At 42.7% G+C, this 16,721-nt stretch overlaps 1 protein-coding gene across 6 annotated transcripts in view; it reads right to left on the bottom strand.

Moving 5' to 3' along the window:
- CAB39L (calcium binding protein 39 like) overlaps positions 1 to 16,721 on the bottom strand; it is a 116,620-nt gene that overhangs the window by 15,288 nt on the left and 84,611 nt on the right. For all 6 annotated transcript variants that reach the window (XM_090026293.1, XM_090026279.1, XM_090026286.1 and 3 more), the window contains one exon: positions 10,634 to 10,802. In XM_090026293.1, the coding sequence (XP_089882419.1) occupies positions 10,634 to 10,802 (169 nt within the window). The remainder of the gene's footprint in view (positions 1 to 10,633; positions 10,803 to 16,721) is intronic.

The raw sequence follows: 16,721 nt of genomic DNA on the forward strand, positions 1-16,721 counted from the left end.
CCTAGATCTGTCCCACAGAGCTGTTTTATCTGGCCTGTGGGTCTCCCCACAAGTCCAGAAATTTGCCATTAGGGGAGTGGTGGAAGCACTGATTGCCACACCCCTGCTGCCAAATTTTTGGTTCTGTGGGGAGCCTTGCAAGACAGATAGCATGGTCCCGCATTGCTAGATCATGCCTCTGCAGTCAGGCCAGTCTGTGGGCCAGATACAGGCGTGCAGGACCAGGCTAGTATGCAAGACCTGAGCTGGGGGCATGGGATCAGGCTGGACTGCACCCACAGACTGACCCTGTGCTGGATTTGACCCACAGTCTGACACTGCATCACGCAACTGGCCTGCAGCTAGGCTAAGCACCACTGTTGTAAGCAGATCCATATAGATTTTTTTATGACCTGTGAGCTTGTGCAAGAATTAATCTTTAAAATGTCAACAGTAAAATAACTGTAACTTAAAATTTAAAGCAACCTTTTAGAAAATGGCACATAAGCAGAAGAGCCCACAGTATAGCCTAAAGGCCACATGTGACCCATGAAATCTGCAAACTGTCCCAGACCTGCTCATTTCCTTAAGCAACATGGTGAGGACAGAGTTGATCAACTATAGCAGTGGCAACCAGCATTTTTTGGCAGGTGTGCCACAAATTATAGTTTCATAGTTTCTAGGGTCGGAAGGGACCTGAGTAGATCATCTAGTCCGACCCCCTGCCATGGCAGGAAAGACTACTGGGGTCAAATGACGCCAGCAAGGTGATCATCTAACCTCCTCTTAAAGACCCCCAAGGTAGGAGCCAACACCACTTCTCTTGGAAGCTGGTTCCAGACCCTAGCCGCCCTGACAGTGAAGTAGCGCCTCCTGATACCTAGCCTAAATCTACCCTTTGCCAGCTTGTGACTGTTATTCCTGGTCACTCCTGGCAGTGCACGGGGGAACAGAAACTCCCCCAGTGCCTGCTGATCCCCCCTGACTAGTTTATAACAGGCCACTAGATCCCCCCTCAGCCTTCTCTTCTGGAGGCTGAACAGGTTCAGGTCCCGTAGCCTCTCTTCATAGGGCCTGCCCTGCTGTCCCCTGATCATATGAGTGGCCCTCCTCTGGACCCTCTCCATGCTGTCCACATCCCTCTTGAAGTGCAGTGCCCTGAACTAGACGTGGTACTCCAGCTGCAGCCTGACCAGTGCCGCAGAGAGGCGAAGGATCACCTCTCTGGACCTGCTCGAGATGCATCTGTGGATGCATGACAAGGTGCGGTTGGCCTTTCTGACTGCCTCTCCACACTGCCGGCCCATGTTCATCTTGGAGTCAATGATGACTCCAAGATCCTTTTCCGCCTCTGTGCTGACAAGAGGGGAGTTCCCCCAACCTGTAGGTATGGTGCCGGTTGTTCCTCCCCAGGTGCATCACTTTGCACTTGTCTGTGTTGAATCCCATCCTCTTCTCATCCGCACACCTTTGTAACCTATCTAGGTCCGATTGTAGCCTGTTGCTTCCTTCTAGTGTGCCCACATCCCCCCACATCTTAGTGTCATCAGCAAATTTGAACAGGGTGCTTTTTACCCCCTCGTCCAAGTCTCTGATGAACATGTTGAACAGTGCGGGCCCAAGGACCGAGCCCTGCGAAACCCCACTGCCCACATCCCTCCAGGCTGAAAATGACCCATCCACCACCACTCTCTGGGTGCGGCCCTCCAGCCAGTTGGCGACCCATTTGACTGTGTAGCTGTCGACACCACAGTCCACCAGTTTTTTAATGAGAATGGGGTGAGAGACAGTGTCAAAGGCTTTCCAAAAGTCCAGAAAGACTATGTCCACTGCTACTCCTGCATCTAAGGATTTGGTGACCTGGTTGTAGAAGGCCACCAGGTTGGTCTGACAGGACCTGCTGCTAATGAACCTGTGTTGGTTGCCCCTAAACATAATCTCCCCTGCTGGCCCCTCATTGACATGTGCCAGAATAATTCTCTCAAAAAGCTTACCCAGGATTGAGGTAAAACTAACCTGTCTATAGTTTCCCGGGTCCTCCTTCCTCCCTTTTTTGAAGATGGGAACCATGCTGGGTTTCTTCCAGTCCTCTGGCACCACACCAGAGCACCATGAGTGCCTGTAAAGCCATGCCAGGTGTCCACAATGACCTCAGCTAATTCCCTCAGCACTCTGGGGTGGAGATCATCCAGACCAGCTGATTTGAATACATCCAGTCCCTCCTAACTAGATCCTCACTGACCCTTGGCTTAAGTGTGCCTCCCTTGGTGCCTGAGAGGGGCCCAGTGGGGGCGCTGATCCGGTCCTTGCTCAGGAAAATGGAGGCAAAGAAGTCGTTAAATAGGTTAGCTTTGTCGTCTGGTGTGACTACCAAATTTCCCAGCATGTTTTGCAGGGGCCCCACGTTACCTGGTACCTTCTTTTTGCCCCCCATGTATTTAAAAAAGGACTTCTTGTTGTCCTTGATCCGGGTAGCTAGTCCCAGTTCCATCTTCGCCTTGGCCTTCCTGACTGCCCCCCTGCATCCCCGAGCAACCGCAGTATAGTCCTCCCTGGTGATGGCCCCTCCCTTCCATTGGGTGTATGTCTCCCTTTTGGCTAGGAGACATTCCCAGATGCCTTTGGTGAGCCATGGGGGCTTTTGCGCCCTCCTGCTCCCTTTGATCCGTGTTGGGATTACCACCCTTTGGGCTTGGAGGATCATCTCCTTAAGGAGCAACCACTCTTCTTGGACACATGGCTCCCCTCCCCTCTGGGACCTCAGTGCTTCCCTGGCTATTCTCCTTAGGTCACTGAAGTCTGCCCTCCTGAAATCTAGGGCTGCTGCCTTGCTGCAGGCCTTTGCCACCTTGCGCTGGATGGTGAATTCCAGCAGGTGATGATCACTGTCGCCCAGGTGGTCGAGCACCCGCAGCCCCCTCACCAGGTCAGCACTAGGTCCAACAAGGCATCTCCCCTGGTAGGGCTATGCACCTCCTGGGTTAGATGGAGGTCCTGCACTCTGGCCAAGATCCTACGTGAGCGGTCAGACCTGGCTGACTGCTCTTCCCAGGAGATGTCTGGGAAGTTCAGGTCCCCCATGACTACCACATCCTTAGACTTCGCTACCTCTGTGAGCTGACCTAAGAATTCCTGGTCAAATTAGCCCTATAACTTCCCTGAGTGTCACTCCAACCCCCTTCCTCTGCCTGATCTGCTGCTCTGCTTTCTGCTCCCTACTCTGCACTCCTTGCCTGATCTGTTGCTCTGCCTTTTTCTTCCTGTCCTATCTGCTGCTCTCTGCTCTACTGTCTGTCCTCTCCCTGATCTGCAGCATGCCATACATGAAGGCTGCCCATGCTACTTGTGGCACTTATGCTACAGGTTGGTCATTACAGGAATTTACTGCTGATGAATGCAAACGCAATTTTAAATTTAATCCAACACTGAGGAAGTTATTACCAATGAATATTAAGGTCATATCTATTTTTTTATTTAAAGTGTTCATGTCTATACAAAGAAGCTTGAACCCAAAGTTGTTTAGCATCACAAAGTCTGACAAAAAGTCAATAAATACAAAACCAGGCCTACAAATTAGAAGTGGCAGACTACATCCACATGTGCCTCAACTTCAGACCTTGTGAGGTACTCTCACCTCCAATAAAGATTATGGGAGCTTTTTCAGCACCCTGATAATCGAGCCTCCGTAAGGCATCTGAAGGAGGACTCCAGTGGCTAATTTGAGACATCCAAATTTTGAATTATTTTTATCGTACTGTCCTCTTCAACATTGATTTACAAAAAGGCCTCATTAAAAGCTAGATGAAGTTAAAGAATATTTTTCCATTGACTTTAATGTCTTTGCATCAGGATCTGTATCTTTTTTCAATTTAATTTTGCAAAGATTCACCCCTTCTTTCACCAGCTTTCATACTTGCTGTCCGAAGCTGAAAGATGAATTATCTTTATAAAAAGCTGTTCTCCACATTTCCAAAATTAAACCTAATCAGAGGACTCATCAGCTTTTTATTTATTTCACAATAAATTAGACTGAAAAGATTCGTACTTGCAGCATTTGTTTCATCATGTATTTTAAAGAGGCAAGGAGAGGCCCATAAACAAAGTGCTATAAAAACTGGTATGCTGTGCTTATAAAATACTCTATTATTCAGCAGGGCTATAAGGGTCTCGGGTTGGTTAGCTGAATAGACTTTAGAATGCTTTATATGTTTTGTGTAGGACACATTATTCAATGTTGCACAAATTGAATATAATCCAAAATTACTTTTGTTTTTATTCATAGAAAAATGACAAGACCATACTGCATCACATGATGTTATCAGTACTGTCCCTGCCTTCCAACTGGTACTCCCCCCACTATTGATTGTCTCTCTAAATACAAGTCAGTTTTTCTTGTTTCACCTGCATGTGCTTGGCAGCTCAGCTCCCTACCCTGCTGCACCTGGCTGAATTTAATTAAAATCACATCTTAAGATCATTAAAAATTCCAAAACTTTCCTACTATAAATATCCTTTAATTTTAAAGCAGATTTAATTAAATCCTTCTCTGGTGCATGTAATAGACAGGGCTTTCTTCTTTGAACCAGATGCCCATGTAGTTGTATTAGAAACCAAACAAGAGGCTGGCAAACCAAGCACAAATTCAGTAATCCAGAAAATGAAAAGCTGTAAAGCTTGTTTTTAGTCTTAAAAATCAGGGTAGTGATGCACTTTTCCAATTCTGTTGGTTGCACATCACTTTTTCTTTCCCTGGCCAATACAAGAAGCTTCAGAAAAGGCAAAAGAGACAGCCATGTTATGGATTTACCTCTGCTCTGAAACCTGAGGACGAAATGTAATTATAGCCCTTTCACCTATCTAGCTAGCACAACTATGGTTTTTGTTATTCGTGTGGACGTAAAATCCTATTTTTAATTCCTATTAAACTCTCAGCCTTAATAATACAACTTGTGGCAGTGAGTTCCCCAGTTGGTCACTTCAGGAGTCACATCAATCCACTCACAGTGACACACTGGGGGTGCTGTAGTTAGCAGGCTCTACTGCAGTTCAAACATGTTTTATCCCAGTCCCTGCTTTGTGTTTCTGTTACTCGTCCCAACCATATTGCTACTATCCTCAAAGCACAATCAATCTGCCTTTCTAAAAATGATGCAAATTTCTTCTCCAGCAATTTAGCAGCAGAGCTTGGAATAGGAAAAATAAATAAATAAATAAATAAAAATTAAAAAATAATAAAAGCAAGGAAACATTTATCATCCCCTGTCTGCTTGATAGATAAATACTTTCTCCTTTGAACACAGAGAGAGGAATGGGACAAACACTATTTAAAAAGTTAAGTCATGGCACATTCTGGTAAAAAGCTGCTACAATGAACACTTTTTTACTTGTAAATGCCTATTTTTGTATACTACTATTGCTATAATGATTTTAAACCAGAGATAACAAAGTTAGATAGCAAGCTAAATAATTCTAAGCCTCCCCTATTGCTTAATAGAGTTGGTATGAATTGGAAATCCACCTTGATTGACTATTTAAGAGCAAGAAGCTATTCCCATTAAACCAATGTCTACCTAAGGTGCTTGTATACACCACAGAGGTTTAATTTGGTTTACTTCTCCCTAAATTGAAACAGTGGGTTTTTAAAAACACCACTTCAATGTAAACCAAACTGAAACCCCATGGCGTGTACCTGCCTCTCCGGTAGTGGGGGGTGAGGAGTGAGCTGCCGGCAAACCAAACAGTCCCTGAACTGCGGGGGGGAGGGGAGGGGTGGCAGTGCTTCCCTCTGCAGAGGTAGTGCCCCCCAGGCAACACCTGCCTGCTGGCACCTGGCCCAGGCACCACAGCTGTGAAAGGAAGCACTGGGCCCCCATGCACCTCAGGCAGGCAAGCTCCGGGGAGGAAAAAGTAAATAAAAAGATCAGGCCTGGTGTTGGGTTTTTTTTCTTCAGCAGAGCCTGCCTGCATGAGCTGCAGCTGGGTTGCACAGCCTGAGCTTTGTAGGGCCCAGTGTTTCCGTCTGTGGCTGTTGCACTTTGTTAGGGTAGCAAACTAAAACACCATGGAGGTGTTTTATCTTGCTACGTACCAAAGTCATTTAAAGTGCAATAGGCCACCAAGAGTGTAAACAGCAATGCCATTAAAGTGGTGCAAAAGCATGTAAGTTGCTTTAACGGCTAATTTTGTGGTGTGTACAAAGGCTCCTATGCAATAGGTTAAAGGATGACAGTAAAAATTAAGACCAGGTTTCAGGATATGCCTTGCATAGCTGGATTGAACTCTCCAAGAGCATCTTTTAATTGTTTCTGGGGTCTACCTAATCATGCTTCTAATTAGCTTTTCACGAGGAAAGAAAGAACAACTTGTTTCTATGACAGCAAGGAACAGACAGAAGAAAAAAGAGCCACATCTATATTTAGAAGGATCTCTCACTGAAAAGATTTTGTCCCAGCTTTAAGTGATTTTTTCCAGAGACTACCCAAAATATTCCAAGGAATTAAACCTAAGAAACACCCACATTTTGCTCATGGGTTACATCAGTACCTTGCAAGGGACAGAACAGCCAACTACACACAGCATAAAGTAAAAGAGATTTCAGCCAACATAATTTTTAATGTAGGGACACTGTGTGTGGAGATTGCACATGACAAAATGTGCTGCATTTGTGTTTTCCATCTCCTTCTCAGAGCCAGAATTCTGTTCAGCTTCTTATATTTGGCCCACTTACATTACCTCTCTGTGAGCTATGGTGTCACCATTAGATAGAGATTTAAAAAGGAGTTTAATGGGAAAATGCCACCTATGCCCTTCCAGGTGCCTCCTTCTTGCTCTAATCCCTTTGTCACCTGTCAATAGGGAGGTTACTGTTTTCAGTCCACGCTAAAATGATTTGACCTAGACGGCTACACTCCAGCCCCTCCACTGCCCTCCTTTTCCAATTTCTCAGTTTAGCCAGTTTAAAAAAGCGTTCAGAAACCATGACCTAGGCCTTCCCCTCACCCTAGTCATGCTATTGTTTAAAATAATAGATCTGGTATTCCTCATGTTTGCCTTATGAGTCTTGAGGGAGCTCTCAAATCATATTTTCAAACTTCTTTCTGCATACATAAGCTAGAAACTTCATTTCTTTTTAAGGAGAGCCAAGATTCTTAAGTTAGAACATGAATTTGGGAGCTGAGACTTTAAGGAAAAAAAACAAGTATCACAAGATTTGCCATAAAATTGTGAGAGTTAGAAGCAGAAATTTCTGCCTGTCACAGAGGGTACTACTGTGATGCTCAAGTTGGCACTTCACCTCTGAATTGCCAGTGATGGTCGACCAGGGTGCTACAGCATCCTGGTATGCTGCAAGATCCATTTAAGGATGCTGTGGGGTGCCACACAATATTATCATTGTAAGCTGTGTAAGCTGTGTAAGCAGCTACAGCATGATTCACCAGATAAACCAGAGATTTCAAAGAAGAATAAACATTTTGACCTGGTGTGGCCTGAGTTCTTTGCAACGGAGCAATCACTCTATTATACAGGAAGGCTAACAGTCTTCTTTTAAAACTTAGCTACTTAAAGAAGAGGTGGTAGAGGTGGAGGTAGCCACCTTTCATATGATAACATAGTGGCTATAGGTGGACTTCACCAGCAGCAACCCCTGGTCTTCTGTTGGTAACTGAGATTTTTAAAGAAAGCAATGACTAGACTATGACTATATTGACTATGACTATAGACTATGACTATATTGTGTAAAAGAGGCCCAAATCCACTTGGTGTGCCTGAAATACTCTTACAACATTTCTACTGGATCATGCATCCCTTCTGAGATTCAGGGGCAATGTGCCATCCTTGTTTCTGGATGCCAGCAGAGCTTAGGTCTGAACTAGGCACGTACCTACTCATACAATGGCAGTTCTTGGCACATATAGATGCCTATGGAAACTCAGTCAAGTGTTAGGGAGGAGCCTAATGAGGCCGCCAAGAAGGGATTTTGGACTGTGATTTGGACTTAGGAACATAAAATCTGCCTGTCTGGCTTTAGACACTTAAGTCCTTTTACGGATCTGGCCCCAAATCTAGATGTACATGTTAAAAACTGCATAATTATTTTTCAGTGACCCTTCCTCCATTTTAAATTAGTCTTATAAACTACAGGTTTCCAGAGTGATCAACTAAAGCTTGCTGAGTCCCTGCACCACAGTCCTATGAACATGCAAACAGGGCAGAAACATTTGACCATAGGGCTGAGGGCAGCAGGAATACAATTACCTGAAGTTTTTTTAGTCTCTATCTTTATTTGTTCAATAATTGTAACTCTACTGCAGAGCCCAGAGTAGAAATTTTCTGGGGACAAGGCAGTGGAAGAAATGAGAAGCAGAAACACCCTTTCTCCCAGGTAAGTAGAAGTGCAAGAAGTGTAACTGAAGAAGCTGTAGCACCTGGTTTTCCCTAAGGGGGTACCAAAACATACTAAAATAGCATTAGGTACAGTTTGCAGAATGCTACAGGGTAATGCTGGATCTTTCAGGGTTTGTACAGGTCCACAGTGACCCAAAAACGGTGAGTCTATAATACAGTTTGTAGCAATTTTATATAGTAACATATATCAGGACTAATCACTAAATGATTTGGCAAGTATGTTTCCTACCAAGTATACTGGTCATGAGTGAATAGCACATGAATTGCTTATGTCCTCCAGAACTTACGGATTTCTGTTAAGATTCCTTATTGCAGTATCTTATCCTTGCAGACTCTGCTAGGAATGGAGAACCCTGTACTTTCCAATGATATCCAGCACAGCTGATGATCATTAACTTATCTCTAGTCTAGAGAATCATCCTGAAAGACCTCCGGAGGTATAAGTGCCTTTGATTTCACCAGGGATGTGTGTGGAAGGCTTGCTTCATCAGACCCTCATTTAGTTATTCTTATCGAACAGAAGCCTCATTTTATCACCAGGGGATGAAAACAACAAAACAAGGAAAAGACAATAAGCTACCCAACACCTGCAGCATGTGCTCAGGCAGCACACTGTGCCTGAGACTGTTCCAAAACAGAAGGGGGAAAAGCCAAATAAAAAAACTCAGAGACCCCTGGAGAAAGGACTCAATGCAAGATCCAACCAAAAAAAGTACATTTGATATACTAACAGGAAGCCTCATTAAATGATCCGGCATCTCCAGCTTCTCAACCACTCTGGAGACAGAAATGTCCTAGATGTTCTGTGAAAAGCAGCAATACCATCATGTTGGAAGATCTCAAATAATATCTAGTAGGGGAGACACTGTTTAATATTGGGTCTCCCACTGCATCAGTTAGAGTTCACAACTGACATTTTAAAGCCAAAATAAGGCAGAGTTAATTGAATAAAATGGTTGCCTAATCAGAAATTATTAGTATATGAAATACACCGATGTGATGAGAAGCTGGCAAGGTGCCAGTAAAAAGGACAGGTGTTAAATTCTCCTCCTTCTTTATTGTTGTTATCCTCACTCATGCTATGTCCAAAATATACATCTAGCCTCCCTGGAACATGGACTTTGTTTAATTATCCATGTTTCAAATCTCCTCATACATCTTTGGGAGTGATATTAATTAATATATTGCCCATTTGTGCAAAAGGGTTAAGAAAAAAGAAAGGATATTTTTAATGTTTAGTCAGGCCATGTGCTTGGGGAATAAAATGAGCATTTTGGGGGGCTGCAGCTCTTACAACCTGCTTAAGTAGGAGATTGTTATTATTTTTCTTTGGACAATCTGCTGTTTCCCTGTTAAACCCAGAGCCTGGGATGAAGGTGTCTGGCAGATGCTCTTCCAGTTTGTTTAGTTTGCTGTTTTCAAGATATTGTGAAGCATATGTTGGTTAAAATATATATTACACAGCTGGGCTGGAGTACTGAACCACAAATACTTCCTAAAGACAAACTTCCACATGTGATTTAAAAACCTCTCCAATTTTCCTGCTACAGTACTTACATGCTAGACTGTACCATTTAGAACACAGCCCAGAATGATGGGTGTTGCGTGGCTGCACTTCAGAGACCACTCAAAGACATCTGCATCATGTGGGACTTTGCCATTACACAACAGTCAGAGGAATTGTACATCAGCACCACATGCCTTGAGAAGATGCGTGCCAGGGCTCTTCCATAGAGCAAAGGTCCATTGGACTGCTTTGGGGAGGGAAGCAGAGCCATAGTTCCATCTTCTTCCCAACATCCTGCTCTTGAGAGGACTTGGGTAGAGTGCAGGGACTGCAGCTCTGTCTGTGGGTCTGGCAAAGTGGAAGGCTAGTTCTATGTAGATTGCAGGTTCCTCAAAATTTACTCACCATTCAAAATTATTTACCAATAGTTTATTTTTTGTGCTGCAGCTTGCTCTTTGAATGGTGTTACTGTAATGTGCTTGTTCACGTAAGTCATATGATTTGTTTCTGTTTTGGGATTAGATCAACATAGCTACCATCTTCCCAAAAACACAAACACAAGCTGTTGCTTTGGCTTTGTAATTAAATTTAACAGCAAGGCCATCTAGGGCCCAGGCAGGCATTCATTTAAGTTTGACTTGTATTTGGATATACTACACCACATTTAACAGCCTCTGGCCCATGAGGCAGGCTGTTTTAAACCCTGTATCATAAAACTGTGGTTGACATTAAATAAGTTACCTTAAACGTAGCAAAGGCATCAGAAGCTATGTCAAATGTTGACATTTCCACATATTTGAAGAAGTCCCTGAACTGTTCCGAGAAAAGGATGATTTTGGCAAGTGGTTCATGCCGGATACATTCCCTCAGCATAATTCCACAACGTAAGGCAATATGTGGAGTTTCATATCTAGATACAAAAAGAACACCAAAAGCAGGCAGTTATTTTAAATATAAATGGAAAACCTACTGTATGTAAAATGTTTCTACCACTCTCTCTCACACACACACACATACATGCACACGGCCCAGAACCATCAGTTATGAAGTCAGTCTTCCTGGTTTGGGTTCATATCCAAAAAAGAGATACTATTTATCTACTGTTTACTGTCCATATCTAACAAAAGAGAGATACTATTTGAGATGTATTGTTTAGGTTGCCAATAACTTCCATTCCAGTTCTTTGTCTTTACTAACCAATATGTGACCATGCCATACACTAACCATTTGTGCTGAATTCTTATGATTCACTATAGCACCGTATAAAGATGAGATTGATTCCTTTAAGGCAGCTTGAGTATTGCTATAAAATTCATTACTGAACCATGGAAGGTTTCAAGAGCAAAATAGAACAGGATTTAGGGAAGCAAAAGTCCCTCCAGCAAAACCCCCCACAAAAAAACTCCAAAAAACCAACACACTGAACATATGGAATGACTATTAAGTGAACAAACACATACTAACATTAGCTGAATACAACAGATTCCAAAGATATAGAATGGAAACTCTTCTTCAGTGGGCTATGGTATATCAAAATTATCCATCACCATTCAAAGTTTATCAGCACTATTTTTTGTCTACACAATTATTTTCTACCACCAGCCTAAAATAAGACAGAGCACTATTTGTACTGAAAACATGTGAGCCTTTCCAGTTTAACCATCAATGTCCAATCTGAAATAAATCACTGAATTTCTAGAGCAGAAAGAATGACAGCCTTCCAAAGCATCCCAAATCTGCATATTTTAACTTGGTGACTACAATAACTATTTTAAGGAGAAACAAACTAATGATTCAAAAGACAAGTGAAGTTTCTCTTTCCCAAGTAACTGAAGTCAGTGAAGCACTATTGCTATGGTTTTCAAGGCCATTTGTAATTTTACTGCGCAACTCTCTATCTGGTAAGTGTCCACAGATGTTTTCTGTTAAGTGTTACCTCTAAATCTACTGCATCAGGTCACATTAGTACAAATGCAAATTTCCAAACAAAAGAGGCAGAGTCACTCCGTGGAATATGGCCAGGAAATATTTAATCATTGGATAAACAAATTACATTGTTTCCAGCACAATGCACTTCAAAAATGCAAATATCATTGCAGTAGAACCCCCCTCCTCCACACTTTTAGCCAAATGTTTCATTATCTGGAATTGGGTTGTGTCTTCCAGACTGTTCACATAAGTAAAAGCAAGCTAGGCTGGGTTCCTGGACCATACACAAAGGAGGATCACCAGTTTTCTGGTCACAGCTAGCACTTTCACTGCACATGCAGTTCCTTCACACCCAGAGTGAAACTTAACAAAGAACATGATAAGAACATAAGAATTGCCATTAACTGGGTCAGACCATAGGTCCATATGCCCAGTATCCTGTGTCACGCAGCAGCAGAGAGTGGATGCCAAGACAGAGAGTGAACTGGGTATGACCAGGGCTTTCTTCCCCACTGTTCTTGTCCCACTTGCAGCCTCCAGCATTTCAGGTCTAGGAAGTTCCAATTCAGAGGCTGTATTCCTAACTCCCATGCTTAATGGCTGAGGATGCTCCTTTCCTCTGAGAATTTGTCCAACCCCTTTTCTGAATCTGGCTCAACTGTCAGCTTCCACATCTGGTGGCAAGGAGTTCCACACTTTAATTACATGTTGTGTGAAAAAACTTCCTTCTGTTGGTTTTAAACTTAGTACCCCCTAGTTTAATTTTGTGATCCCTAGTCCTTGTACTGTGAGAGACAGTAAATAATCAATCCCTATTTACCATTTAGTATTTTGTAAACCCTTATGTTCCCCTGCAAGCATCTCTTTTCTAAAACAGAATAGGCCCAGCTTAGGGGTGGGCAAAGTCTGGCCTGCAGCAAACTCCATTTCCCAGCAGCCCCAGCTCCTGGCCAGTCTCCAAGGAGACCCCAGGAGCTCAGCGGTGTGACAGTGGGGGGCCACAACAGCACTGAACCACAGAGCCAGGGCTCTGCCCCAGCCTGGTCCAGCCCTGTGCTGTCACACCCCTGCACTCCCAGGTTCTCCATGAAGACAATCCAGGAGCTGTGCAGGCAGGATGTGGGACCAGGGCTGGGGCTGGGTTCTTGCAGCAGTGACAACGCAGAGCTGTACTATGCTGCCTGCATGCCCTGCCGTGGAACCCATGCTCATTGCAGAAGTGTGTGGGCCCAGGTTGCAACTCTGCCCTGGTCCCTCGCCCCCCTCCCATGCTGCCACCACTGCAAGATCCAGGCTCTGGCCCAGTGGTTCCTGGCCAGTCTCCATTACAGAGCAGGGCTGGGACAGCCAGGCCAGAGCCCCACTTATGCAGCCCCACACTGTCATGGCCCCAGCCCCTGGGGTCTCCATGGAGACCAGCTAGGAGCTAGAGTTGCTGGGATATGGAGCCTGGCAACCAGTTGGATCCATCATTTTGCCCATCCTTGGCCTAGCCTCTTTAGTCTCTTTTCCTATGGAGGCCTCTTCATACCACTAAATCCCCCTTGCTGTCCTTCTCTGTACCTTCTCTAATTTTTCTATATCCTTTTTGAGGTGTGGAGACCAGAACTGGCTTCAGTATTCAAGGTGTGGATGCACCATGGATTTATAAAGGAGCATGATGATAATTTAATTTTTGTTTACAATTCCATTCTTAATAACCCCTAACATTTTGTGTGCCTTTCTGATGGCTGCTGAACACTGAGCTGATGTTTTTAGTGAAGTGTCCACAATAACTCCCAGATCTCTTTCCAGTGTGGTGGTAACAGCTAATGTAGAGCCCAGAACAGAGCAGAAAGAGTAAGCCATTACACTGTGCTTCCTGCTTTATAGACAAAGAAAATGAAGATATTCCTAGTTCTGAAGATCTTACAACCTAAACGTCAGACACTACGAATTCTGGATGCACTGGAAACCCAAAGAAGAAACTAATTTTAATTTAATATCTATAGCCCAGTTTTGTGGGTACTTTAAGAAGTGAGTTGAAGAGTTATCATGATGCACTGGGAATTCAGTCAATGGGGTGTACATAGAAGACGCAGAGATAGGAGTGGAGAGGAAGAACCCATCAGGGCATCAATCCTGGAGAGGACAAAAGACTACTGACAAACTGCTCTGCCTCCTTTAAGTTCTACATTGACCTTTAAAATCCGGTCTTCTATCACTGAAGTCAGTTGGGATTTTTGCTAATGACTTAGCACAAAATCAACCTCTAGCAATGCCAACTTGTAAAAGGCTACCTGGAGATAGCAATGAAGCATAGCACAGAAACATGTATGGCAAGATGCCCTTAGGATATTTAACATTTCTATTTCCTTTAGGTATCTCAGGGCACAGAATGCCACCTTAGGCTATGAAGTGAAATCCTCTGTAGTAGCTCTGAACCACAGAAGAACAAGTTATTTTAAGTCAAAGGGAACCGAATTTGTTACTCATTTGACACTCTTGAGAGCAACAGATTTAAATCAGTGATTAATCTGGCCCAGGGATATTAGCTACCATATATACCAAAGGCTCCATTCTTTTGAAGTCCTTTTTACACACCACAAATCACACCGGGCTTTCATACAGGAAAAATAAGAGGCCATTAAAAGTGAGTCCCTTTGGCAGCAGGAAAGTCAATTAACCTACAAAAAAAGTAGGTAAGCAATGAACCATTTGCTAAAGTTTTTTGTGAAGCTGAGAGCTTGGGAGGGAATAGCTGAGAAGTTAAATAGGAACCAAAAGGTAAGAGCAATGATCTCAAGCTGGCAGTGCCACTGGAGTATTTTTCAGGGAATACTGGGAGAGATATCTGATTCTGGATTCTTCCTACTTAACAACAGAACTTGGATCCAGTGAAAAAGTGACCTTTTGTTGAAACTTCTGGGAACTGTCAGGCAGCTGTGGAAATTTTACATTCAATAGCATTCAAAAAATGGCAAACCTCCCTGATAATCCCGTGCTGTTTATTCCACAATCTGTGTATAAAAACATTAATTTTATTTTAAAAGTAAATCAATTAGCATTAATGTAAAATACTAGGCTTAGCATCCTATGTTTAAATAAGAGAGGCAGTCACATTCAGAAGAAGAACAGGAAACTGCCATTTTTGCCCATTTTGTTTCAGTTTTCTTTTCTCTCTAAAATGAAATTTACATTGAGGGATTCTATTCATTGGAAGATTCATGATGAAGAAATAAAAGCAATAAAAGTAACTGCAGGGCCAAGTGCTCAAAATCAGGTGCCTAAAATTAAGCCTGAGGTCCTAACATTGTGATTCAAAGTACATGGGCACAGCAGTCTGCTTGCATGCAACAAACTCCAGGTTTGGCCCTTGCTCCAGTTTTAGGCACATATGGTAAATGATGGATTTAGTCAATCTTGTGTCTGGATTCCATGCAGGCAGGTGCCTTTGTGTTCACTCAAATACATCTGCAAATAGTTTAGGTACTTGATTAAGCTCCCTTATTTAAAAATAAATTACAATATTCTATACCAATCACCCAAATCTTGCAGTAGTATTGTAGGAGTAAGTGTTTTGGATTATTACATAGAATTCTGTAACAGTGTCTAATAATATTCTCCAGTATTTGGGTATATTAATATTTTGGCACAGTTCACCTGTTGTATAGTGCCACTCCTATTGATAATACAAATTATATATATGTCTATACTTTCATATTAATAAAATGAAATAAAATCTTATTACCAGAATCCAAAAAAAATCCAAAATATTTTACAATTTTAAATAAAAATGGATCATGTGGTACAGACATACAAGGCACTGTCCCAAACAAAAATGAAAGGAAAGAAGGTAGAAATCAAAACAAACAAACAATCCCTCCAAAACTAAGAAAAAATAATGCAGGCTTGTCAAGAGAACCCACCCAAACATGAGATAATATTTAGTTTGACTTAAAATCAGTAGAAAGTTGTTCTGAAATGTTTATAAGCAGTGATTAAATGAGCCATCATTGTCAGGTGACACAGTTCACCATCACATGACATGTTTAGTATCAAGAGAGATGTGGTCTGAACACTGACATTTGATCAGTACAAAGAAGCAGCTGCCACGACCATTTCTCTAGCAAGCCGACCAGCATTCTTTTGAAGAATCTGGTGACTCAGATTAATAGCTTTGAAACTCAGACATGTTTGATGGCTAAGAATTGCTTACATTTAATTAATACACGCAATTTGTTAAGATCAATGATGGCCCAGGTTCTGTATTTTTAATAAAAAAAAGAACAGGTTCAATCCTGTTCTTTCTGAAGTCAATAGCAGTTTGCTACTAAGTTCAACAAGATCAGGAGCAAACTCAGTTTGCTAAATCTTAAAACCTTAAAATCTTTATACCTTTCAGTATAAAACCAAATTCCCTAGGTTCTGGTCTTTTTTTAAAAAGAAAGACCTGTGAGACTGAATGCAAACCCTGAAGTATTTTAAAAACTAGAAAGAATTAGTTAGCTGCATCAGTTTGAAGGCAGACAGAAGGCAGGGTAGATTTGCACCTTACAGACTAACTAAATCAGAGATTGATATATGTATCATAAGCTTTCATGAGCTCAAGCTCACTTCCTCAGATGCTGTAAAAGGACACACACACACACAGAGCAGTGTATACAATGGAGAGAGTGATGTGAATACAAAAAGGCAGGAAAGGCAGGAGGGAGAAGAGGAAGCAATCTGAAGCATGGATTCCTACAATGCAATCAGGGCAGATTTGGGGGGGGGCATTGCAGCGCTGCAACTGCACCACCCTTTGATTCCTACTCCACCCAGATTTTAAAAACCAACGGCCTGGAAGCTGTAGCATGCAGCAACATTTCTATGTAGGCAGTGCCAAGAGAGTCAATTGACTTCATGGCTCATTGTCATT

This window comes from Crocodylus siamensis, chromosome 1 (genome assembly GCF_052110815.1).
Source record: "Crocodylus siamensis isolate JL-2025a chromosome 1, ASM5211081v1, whole genome shotgun sequence".
Taxonomy (NCBI): Eukaryota; Metazoa; Chordata; order Crocodylia; family Crocodylidae; genus Crocodylus; species Crocodylus siamensis.